An 11,457-nucleotide genomic window follows, 5' to 3' on the forward strand; every position below is an offset into this window, starting at 1 on the left:
TCTCGCTCCGTTGCCCAAGCTGGAGTGCAGTGGTGCAACCTCAGATCACTATAACCTCCGCCTCCCAGGTTCAAGAAGCGATTCTCATGCCTCAACCTCCCAAGTAGCTGGAATTACAGAAGTGCACCTCCATGCCCAGCTAATTTTTGTATTTTTAGTAGAGACAAAGTTTCGCTATGTTTACCAGGCTGGTCTTGATCTCATAACCTCATGTGATCTACCCGCCTTTGCCTCCCAAGGTGCTGGGATTACAGGCATGCACCACCATGCTCAGCCTTTATCTCTCATTTTTAAAATGAATTTGTTTCAAGAGTTAACAGTAATGTGTATAAAGTGACTGGAATTTGGTAGATACATAATAACTGGTTGCTAGAATTCCAATCATACTATTCCTTACCAAGAAATAGTTTGAAATGTCTGTTATGATTATCTTGTGCATAATTTCTCTACACATATCAAATATCATCTGATTTTCAATTTGTCTTTATCCTTCCACTAGAAATTTGGAAGCTTTCCTTTTCTAAAAAGACTAATTATATTTAGGTTTAATGTTTTTTCTCACTAAAATGAACACTGCCACTAAATAACAAGATGTAAACAAGAAACTGCACTCAGATTGGGCTGAAAGAAATTGCACACTTTCCGCACAGTAATCCAGAGCAAAATTCTTGGAAAGAAAAATCACCCTGTTACTAAGTAGCACTTCTCTACCACAAAAATGTTCCTATCTTTTGATAGGAATTCCACGCTTAAGAATTTAAGCCTATGAAAATATTCCAGCACACAGAAAAGCCTGAAACACAAAGATGTTCATCATAGTGTTGTGTATTGTTGAATAAAAATTGCAAACATTAAATGCCCAATATTATATTATCATAGTATCGTAAACTATTATAATGTATGTGATAGAACTTCTACAGCTGTTTATGCTGGTGCTTTCCAGTGAAAAACTACCTCCAGACAGGTGCATCATACAGTCAGCAAATATAACTATGTAAACCTAACAAAATGCATGGGACGGCCAGACACAGTGGCTCACACCTGTAATCCCAGCACTTTAGGAGGCTGAGGCAGGCGGATCACCTGAGGTCAGGAGTTCAACACTAGCCTGGCCAACATGGTGAAACCCCGTCTCTGCTAAAAATACAAAAATTAGCTGAGCATGGTGATGCATGTCTGTAATCCCAGCTACTCGGGAGGCTGAAGCAGAATTACTTGAACCCAAGAGGCGGAAGTTGTAGTGAACCAAGATCGTGCCACTGCACTCCAGCTTAGGTGACAGAGTGAGGCTCCGACTCAAAAAAAAAAAAAAAAAGCATGGGGAAAGAAAAGACTAGAAGGAAATACAGCAGAATGTGAATGAGAGCTTTAAGCCTGGTATGACCATAGGTTAATGGTTTTCTTTTTTTCCCAAAAAACTTTATAGTGAAAAATCATACATTATGTATTTTAATTTCTAATTGCAGTAAAATACACATAACATAAAATTTATCATTTTCACTATTAAGTGTACAATTGAGTGGCTTTAAGTACATTCAGATTGTTGTGCAAACCTAACAATATCCATCTACAGAATTTTTCATCTTACAAAAGATGAAACTGAAACTGTTCAGAGTGAACAAGAATTCTTATTTCTTTTCCCATCTCATCCCCAGCCCCTGGCAACCACCATTCCTCTTTCTGTTTCTATGAGTTTGACTACCACCAGATACGTTATATAGTTATAACCATATAGTATTTTTCTTTTTGTGACTGGCTTATTTTCACTTAGCATAATGTTCTCAGGATTCACCCCTGTTGTAGAATGTGTCAGAATTTCTTCCATTCCTAGGGCTAATATTCCATTGCATGTACGTATCACATTTGCTTATCCACTCATCCGCTGGACACTTGGGTTGTTTCTGAGTTTTGGCTATTGTGAATAATGTTGCTATGAACATGGGTGTTCAAATATTCCTTCCACACATTATATTTAAAATATTATTTTTTTCTTTTTTTTTTTTTTTTTTTTTTTTTTAGAAGGGTGTTTTTTTTTTCCGCCCGGCTTGAGTGCCGTTGCACAATCTCAGCCCACTGCAAGCTCCGCCTCCCGGGTTTACGCCATTCTCCTGCCTCAGCCTCCCGAGTAGCTGGGACTACAGGCGCCCGCCACCTCGCCCGGCTAGTTTTTTGTATCTTTTAGTAGAGACGGGGTTTCACCAGGTTAGCCAGGATAGTCTTGATCTCCTGACCTCGTCATCCGCCCGTCTTGGCCTCCCAAAGTGCTGGGATTACAGGCTTGAACCACCGCGCCCGGCCTATTTTTTTTCTTAATTTAAAGTTGCAACGTTTTGGTCAGTCTAGGTGGCTCACGCCTGTAATCTCAGCACCTTGAGAGGCTGAGGTGGGAGGACTGCTTGAGCCCAGGAATCTGAGATCAGCCTGGGCAACACAGGCTCTACAAAATAAAAACTAAACCTACTCAGGCATGATGGAGTGTGCCCGTCGTTCCAGTCACTCGGGAGGTTGAGGTAGGAGGATCACTTGAGCCTGGGAGGTCGAGGCTGTAGTAAGCCGTGATGATGCCACTGCACAAGTATAGTGACAGAGTGAGATTCTGTCTTAAAAGGAAAAGAAAAAGAAAATTGCAACTTTCATTTTAGATACAGAGGGTACATATGCAGTTTGTTGCCTGGGAATATTGCGTGATACTGAGCTGTGGGGTATGGATCTCATCACCCAGGCAGTGAGCATAGTACCTGATAGGTAGTTTTTCAACCCATTTCCTCCTTCCTCCCTCCCCCGCCCCAGTAGTCCCTAGTGTCTCTTGTTCCCGTGTTTACATCCGTGTGTGCTCAGTGTTTAGCTCCCACTTATGAGTGAGAACATACAGTATTTAAATAGTTTTTGCTCGAAGTTGACTCCTCCTTTTCATGTTCCACGGTCTTGTTATATAACTATGACTTTACTCAGAACATTCGGACAAATAAAGTAGTGGAAGTGGGCAAGGTGATCACTCCAGGGAAAAATCACCTGGGCTACACCTCAGAAAATAATGCATCTTTCTGTTGTTCTGATTCCCATTACAGGACGAATGCCTTAGTTTCCACTTTCCAGCCTGGATCCCCTCACACTGAACCCTTCTTCGCTGCACCATCCCGCTTCTGACATTGAACTCATTGAACTCCTCCTGACACCCTGGCTCCAAGAAGACTGCCAAAAAAAAAAAAAAAAAAAAAATCACCCCAGCCATTTCTCTTCATCCTCACTAACAATTTGGTAATGAAGTATTGATTTCCACTTCTCTGCTTATGGGCGATATTAGATTTTCATTGATAAACTGCAATGGGGCTGTCTCGTCTCCACAGTACCCTTTTCACTGTCACAAGAAAACAAAGTGCCACCGAAGAAAAGTAATGACTGAGAACACTGATGTACTTATTTTGTCAGTTTGTAACAGGAAAGTGGGGGGGAGTATAAGTCTTCATAGTTTAATGGCCAAGTGGGCTGCACTAGATGTAGACACTTGGAGGCTTACTTTTCATGGTAATGTCCATTTCCTATTTATAACCCCTCTGGGAACGTTTGTCTAAAGGAAATGTTTCTGTTCAGTGTAACAATTACGGTTGCACCTGGATTGCCCAGTCCTGCTCCTGCACTAGGGGGCCATTAATCACTGCAAAGTAGAAGAATTATTGAGTTAAACCAGAGTTTGAGCCAAGAAAACCCCTGAACAATGTTCATCTTCTGTGAAACTTGTTCAAATAGTTAAGCTTAACCATGTTGCTGCCAAAGACTTTTCCTATGCAGTGGTGAGGCACCTTGATCATCATCATTATCTTGATTGGTTTAAAAAAAATAGTTTTAAGCACACACCACTGTCGTATGAGAACTGCAAATTGGGAGAACTGGTGAAATGCAGAATCTGAGAGAATGCGAGAAGATGAGATCACTGCAGGGTACAAAGTTCTGCAGCAGTCTTTTCTGGTAATCCCTTTCTGCAGAACCTGATGTTTATGGGCTCTAAAACGCAGCTTAGCTTAAGAAGCAACAGAAAGCATGAAATAGGGTGTCCATTTTAAATGTGTTCCTGCAACTTTTTTCATTAAAACTTTGAGGGCCCAATTTTAATTTGTGGAATATTCCCGTTAATAATGAGATCTAATTAAGACATCCATTAAAAGCCCGTTAAAGTTAATTTAACGTAAAAATTCCAATAGAACTGTATTAGATTTTCTCCATTAAATTAACGTTATGGATTTTTAACGGATGTCTTAATTATACGTTATTATTAACGGGAATACTGTATTACACAGATTAAAATCAGGTCCTAAGTCAACTTGGAAAAGCTAAGAGCATGTTTTAATATTAAAAGTCTTGCATACCTAGTGCACAGTTTGGAGACGCAAGGATAGATCTGTTTACTCTAGTTGAACATTTTCTATACAATTGAAAGCAACCTATAATAGATAAATCCATCATTGCATTTAAACAATGAATTTCCTTATTCTCAAAGGACAAGTAAGTCTGGATTATGTGGTAAATTGCTACTCAGCTATGGTGAAATATTTATACTATTCCAGGCACAACACTAGGAACTATATGATTCTGAAACAAAAGGAATATTTTCTGTTGTTGCTTTAATTACCAAGGTTATTTTTTTTTTAAATCTCAAAACTGACAAAATGAAACCAAATATCTCTTCCTCACCATTTCTCAAAGAGGCTGCCTGTTGGAATTGTTTTGGGAATTTTGACATGATCCCTAAATTCAACATTGGGATTTAAAAAAAAAAAACCTTCTTATTTACCTCCTAGGGAAAGTGTTGCCCTTATGCCACATATAATAGCAAATTGCTTTTTTTATGGCATGCATAACCTAGATGGGAAAAAATATGGCGCTTCGGGGAAGGAGGGAAAAAGTAAATGAAGTTCCAGGAATGTCATTCTGAAGTAATGAGGCATGGACAGAAAATATACCCCTCACATCATCGGATTGAGATGGCAGTCGAAATAGCTTCATTGAAGTGTCAGCACTCATCCATCAATCAATCACCCACAAGGAAAAATAGCAACAGTACAACCGGGCGGCTTTTATGGGATTTACTCTTGGGCATAGGGAATAGCGGCTCAAATGTAGTTCTGACATGAAAAGCAAGGTGCTGATATTATTTTTTATGATGGGAGGATCATAAAGTGAATTGAGAACAGTGAGGTCTGTCTTTGCTTAACCTATTCAACCAGAAATGAATGGAGCTCGACTGGAAAGGAACAGTCTTCGGATGGGTTAAGATTGAAGGGTGGACTGGACTCTACTGAGCACCGTCCTTCAACAAGGAAATTCTATTAAAGGAAAATCAATGCATTAGCATTGGGGTTCTTGAAGCTGTTAAAAATTGTCTGCTCCAATCCAGGGTTATTAGGCCAAAGTTACATAATTCACATCTCACTGCAACTATCCAAAAGCAGATTCTCAAGCCCTTGCTCCAATGGGGGGAGGAGATCAATACAATTCCCAATTCCATGGAAATTGTTTCCCTTCTAAGAAAGAAAAAATAAACCATCTGCTTCAACATATAATTGATATGGTTTTGTTAGCGCAATTTCTATGGTGGGATGGGGTGGGAGGTGAGATTCAAAAATATTGATAAATTTGGTAAGACTGGTAAATTGCCGCCTGGCAACCATGCGTGTCACTGCTGAGGGATGGCTGCTAAGGTTCACCTTAGAAAACAAGATCTGGGCTGGCACTGGGGCATACGCTTGGCTCTCAGCATATTCCTAGAGGCCAGGCCTCTCTTCATTTGGCCAGCCCTCTGAGGCTTCTAGAAACTTCTTTCTGGTGGAAAAAAACTAAATAACATAAACTCAGGAGAATGTCTTTATCCACCTTCATACCACTGCTTTCTTTTCCCTGAATAAAAGACAGTTCTGATAAGTGAGAACTTTAGAATTGGAAAGGATGATGTGCAAATATAATGCAAATTACCCTCAAGTATCTCCATTCTGCCACCACCTCTTGGTACCAGTAAGAAGGAGAGATCGCCTTTTCTTCCCCATCCGTCCTTGCAGCTAAGACCACCAGCCACCTGCAAATTGAGATGCCCATTTAAAAATGTATATGTCAACATTTAAATGTTATATATTTGGCCTTATTTTGTAGTTCAGCAAATTCTCCAAATACACAGCATGTTACAAAGCACTGGTGGCACAGGGAACAACAGAAAATGATATTTATTTAGCAAATTCATTTAACAAATATTGTTGGACACCTGTTATGTGTGACACTGTCCTAGGCACTGTGGGATAACAACAGTAAACACTTCACACAACAGCCTGGCCTTCCTGTTGTTTTACAAGAGCTCCTAAAGATAGCTGATACCAAGACACTTGAGGGACACAGTTCATGTAGAACTAAAATATTAGTATTTCAGAATAAGGATTTTTTTTTTCCTAAAAAGCATACAGAGAGGAAATAGCTTAAAAATAGGTCAAGACCTAAAAACAGAATATGTAATCATGAAATAAATTGGATAACCCAGATAGTCCCCACAGAATTTCTTTCAGGTCACAGATTTCTTAAAACTCACCCCTAAAATGTGCCTGCTTGGTTGTTTGAATCTTGCATAATTAATGTCACAGGCGCAAGCCGCTGAACTTAGTTGAGATGGAGAAAACAAACAAATGCAATGACATATCTGAGAAGCATTTATGTAACTCTGGTTAAGTGGTGAGGAGGGGTGTGTGAAGACAGTGTGCATGCCTATGTGTGTGTATTCATATATATGTGTATACATATGAATTTCACTGTTATTTTCCAGGGTCTATGGACAATGTGGCAGTAAGAATCTATGATGTTCTGAAACTTTTCACAGTAAATCCAAAGATTACAGACCTTACAAGGTGCTTGCATTCTGTTGCTTTTCCATCTGTCACTTCTCAGGTTATTTGACTGTGTTCAAACCTTCTTTTCTTTTTCGTTGAGTTTCATTTTTTAAGCTTGTTAAATGCTTTTGTTTAAAAAAAAAAAAAAAAAACCCAAATGTCATTTTTCACATTATCCTCTCTTCTCTGCAACAAGGATAGTAAGATGTAGATGAATGCAAAAATAATAACAACAATACGGAAATATATTAAAGGCTTTAAAATATGCACATATGTAGTTCTAAAGAGCAATAACGGTAGTATCTATTTCGAAGATGCATTAGGCAAAAAAGAAATCAAAACTGAAATTTTCGTGTATTTTTCCCCTTGTAAGATGTTAAAATGCTAATTTCATTTTCTCCTTTCCTCTATGTGGCACTTTCTCAAAATATCTATGAAATACTTTTAGACAAAGATTGAGCTGGAGAAAGAGATACAAATCTCCATCCCCCTAGACAGACAGACATGTTTCCATTGTAGGAAGGCATTAAACATTTTGAAACTTGTGAATCATCTTTAGAATTTCTACTGGGGAATTTTACCTCTTCATCCGAAGTAAAAGCCACTTATCTCTTTTGGTTCCCAGTGACAGATTCAGAGGCATACGCGGATATACAATTTTCAGGCTCTAGTTAATCTTCTTCCAATAGTTACGAACAATGGGCTAACGGGCGTGGGTGTTTCTCCAAAAATTATTCATGCACAAGGCAGCCCAAAGCTTCAGGGAAAACTAGAAATGTGTTATGGATTAGAATAGGACTGTTTTAAAATGCTAGGACCAGGTGGAACGCTATTTCAGCAACAGGACTCTGTCCATTTCCTTTGGAACAATATATTCCAAGTAAAATGGCTCTTCCAAGGAATGGCACCCTGACTTGACACCCTTCGGTATACAAATTATTTTACCAAGAGCCATGATTATTATTAAGGCCTTTTAAAATACAGGCTGTTTGAAAAAAGACATTAAATATTCACAGCCCTTTGTATCATGTTTAATGCTTAAAACAGCTTTTAGAAGTACAAGTGATAACTTTTTGGTAAGAAACCCCAGGAGAAGTCAAAAAATTTGAACAAAGGCATTACAAAAAAAAAAAAAAAAATCTAACCACTCCATTCAACTCTTTCGGAAAATAAATTTCAATGTGTTCAATGAATTGTCTTGAATCTGAAACCTGAAACATTTGGATATCAGTCCCCTGCCAGTAGCTAATATTAACAGAATGTGAACAATCATACAATTATGTCTCAAATGTGAAGACTTTGTACGGTAATATTTTCACTTTCTAAATGACCCCTATAACATTCAGGAATTATAGATGTGTATCTATGTTTTTTAAGTGCAGAAAGTTCAACCAGTCTTCAGAGAAGTAACAGTGATGTCCATTGTGCATTGAAATAAAACAAACATTCCAGTTTTGCAATACAATACTCGAGCTTTCGAACACATCAGATGCTAGAATGTGTAATGCAAGTCAAAAAAGCTGACATACAAAACAATTCCCATTTGGCTCAGGGTTCCTAAATGTCACAATATCTTGGGTTACAATACACTTTTTGATCTCCTGATGATGTCCTTCTAATCCCTTCTGACTTTGATTCCTAACAGCCAGGCACTGTTAGCATGAATCATAAACTTCCAAACCCCTTTAAAATCAAGAAGCTAGCTGATCATACAGCCTTTTTAATGGCCGACCAGTTCTTGTTCTCCAGAGCTTTTGCACCTTTTTGGGAAACCTGACATCAAACACATTTATGTCATCTATTTGCTCCCTTGCATTAACTCTAGATTTTTTTTTTTAAATTTCTTTTAGAAAGGGCAGGGGGGAAGTGGGTCAGAGCGAGTTTCAAGAATCACATTCATCCTTGCTCTAAAGGAAAGCGTTTACTTGCCAGCAAAGAAAGGCAAACACATTTTTATATTCAGAAAGCAGACCGGTCATTTTCAAAGAAAAATGACTGCAACCATACCTGTAGAATGTTTCTGTGCAAACGCACTAATTTTCTATCACCTGCATGCTGTATATAATACATTTGCCTGTATACTAGGAAGAAAACCCAGGCTGTTTTCCCTGAGTACAATGCCGCTTGGATGGCTGGGAGCGTAAGCCTTCCGTGCATTTGTATAGTGTACATATTTGTATATACTAACTATATCGCCATGTATGAACACAGATTTTGTTATATTTGCTTGTTTCTGTTTCCTACCAAACTGGCCCACAATGGGGATTCTTTTGTATATAAAAAATATGCTTGTAATTTTTTCCTGGTCATTCTCTTTCAATAGCTTATGAAAGAATTAGATCTGAGTTTACAAAGAAACTATAAGAACCAAGTTTGTCTGTCTGCATGAGTCCCGTCCAATTGCTGGATCTAGGGAGGAACCAACGTCCTAATTCAGAGTTTTCCTTTTAAAGGCATGCTTTACCCCCGTGGGAAAACTGCACACTCATCCATGTAGAATTATTCTCTTTGTATTTTATCTAATAGTGCCTGAAAATTTTTTTAATGTCTTCTTAGAGGAAGAATTCATAATTGTCAAAATTTGAAACATTAGCTTAATTTTGTTTTTATGACCTCGAGATTCTTCTCCTTATTTATTCGGTTGCTGTTGTAATGGGGCCCCAGGCCATTCCTGACATCGGCGTGTTCTTCTTCTGCATTAAGGATGTTTTTGAAATTACAGAGATTATTGAGCCAACAGGCTGTTTTAATCAAAACCATGTTTCACTTGTTTTTGATGATTATAAATTGTCCTTGCAATGAAAAAAAAAAAAAAACTTTTCTGCTAGGAAGATTATACCACCCTGTGGCCAAACAGATTCATCACAGATAGGCATCTATGCCCACTTCTCTGGGATCTGGAAAATTCTTCCCTTGGCTGACCCCAATTTCTTTTACTCCCCATCATCCTGAATATTAGCTTTCAATGCAGTCACTATTTGAAATTTCCAAAGGCTTTGCCGCCTTGTCACTGCCCAAAGACAGCCAACCAGCTGGAAATGATGGCTTTCCTGCTTGAAACAAGGGGGCCAGGTGCGGTGGCTCACACCTGTAACCCCAGCACTTTGGGAGGCCGAGGCAGGCAGATCACTTGAGGTCAGGAGTTTGAGACCAGCCTGGCCAACAAGGCAAAACCTCGTCTCTACTAAAAATACAAAAAAATTAGCCGGGTGTGGTGGCACTTGCCTACAGTCCCAGCTACTTAGGAGGCTGAGGCAAGAGAATTACTTGAGTCTGGGAGGCGAAGGTTGCAGTGAGCTGAGATGGTGCCACCGCACTCCAGCCTGGGCAACAGAGCGAGACTCTGTCTCAAAAAAGAGAAAAAAAAGAAAGAATTTTCAGAAAAAGTGCTCCCTTTTATGTCCCATGGTGCCACCATCCTGTCCTCCTTCGTAATCATGAACAATCTGATCTTGATCTCCCACATAATTTAAACCAGGCAAAAAGAAACATTCACAGCAGCCCCTTGCTGAATAAAAATGACTTTGTTTGGAGGCACTTAAGATGTATGCCTGTGTGTGATGCTGCAGCATTGAAATTATCTGTAGAAGGGGAATTTTTTTAAATACAATTTTATCACTAGAAATAAATTCCGATGGTGGAGACGAAGAAAACCCTTAAATTATATCACAAAAGCCATTATTTTTTGCATCCAAAGAGTTTTTTTTTTTTTTTTTTAAGGAAAATCATTCTACTTTGAGAACTGTAATTAAAGCCCTAAATAACAGACACTACTTTTTTGAGCTATTGTGAAAAAATAACAACACACTCGCCAAGGTTGTATGGAGCCCCTGATTTCCATCAAAAAGGTTTCTATAAGTATATTATTTACATTTTTATACATAACTCTTTCCTTTGTGTTGATAAAAAAGTCTTTTTTTTCCCCACTCAGCAGTTATTGGAAATAGACTGTTCCCATCTGAAACCTTATCGTAATTTGCATCAGGAAACCCAACTGCTGACATTAAGGACCTGGGTGTGTTCAATTATGATTTTGCTGGAGGCTGTCCCTCATTTTAATGCTGCAGATATTGAACCACCTTCCTGAAACCTAGCTGATACAGAATAGCAGAGACATGCCTCTCAACACCATTAGCTTTGCAAATGGCTTCATTTCAGTCAACGTCGACTTCTGCTTTGGCCAATTGAAAAATGAAAATTAAAGGAGAGAAGAAAAAAAAAACACAGATGCACTTAAAACATGAAAAGAATTATTTATATGATAAAAATATATTTAGATTTTCAAAGCACAAGACTGAATAGAAGTGCTCTTTTTATGCTTTCTGGAGATGTTACTGTTAAATGTCTTTCTACATCAGGCTTAATAAATCTGTAATGACATTTGATGGATTGATTTCTGCCTATGTGTGTTTTTTAAAGATGGCAAGAGAGGAAAAAGGCAAAAGAGGGGGATGAGGGTGGAAAAGAACAGCACCGACCCCCGAGGAGGCCAAGCGAGGACATTATTGGTAGGCCTCCCTGTTGTTTGGGCCTGCTGACCCACTTCCAGAATCTCCCCTCATCTCCATCAGATTTATTTATTTATTTATTTATT

General features: G+C 38.7%; 1 protein-coding gene across 3 annotated transcripts in view; it reads left to right on the forward strand.

The window, feature by feature from the left end:
- The window catches only part of TSHZ2 (teashirt zinc finger homeobox 2), a 507,548-nt gene extending 496,292 nt beyond the window's left edge, over positions 1–11,256 (forward strand). For 2 of the 3 annotated variants that reach the window (XM_017944685.3, XM_021920919.2), the window contains one exon: positions 3,069–11,256. Coding sequence is in view for 1 of the 3 variants with exons in the window: in XM_021920920.2 (XP_021776612.2) it covers positions 3,069–3,070 (2 nt within the window). In the remaining 2 variants the exon portion in view is untranslated. The remainder of the gene's footprint in view (positions 1–3,068) is intronic. The other variant, XM_021920920.2, reaches the window with a different exon arrangement.
- Positions 11,257–11,457: the final 201 nt, after the last annotated feature.

The sequence above is a fragment of the Papio anubis genome, chromosome 16 (genome assembly GCF_008728515.1).
Source record: "Papio anubis isolate 15944 chromosome 16, Panubis1.0, whole genome shotgun sequence".
Classification (NCBI taxonomy): Eukaryota; Metazoa; Chordata; class Mammalia; order Primates; family Cercopithecidae; genus Papio; species Papio anubis.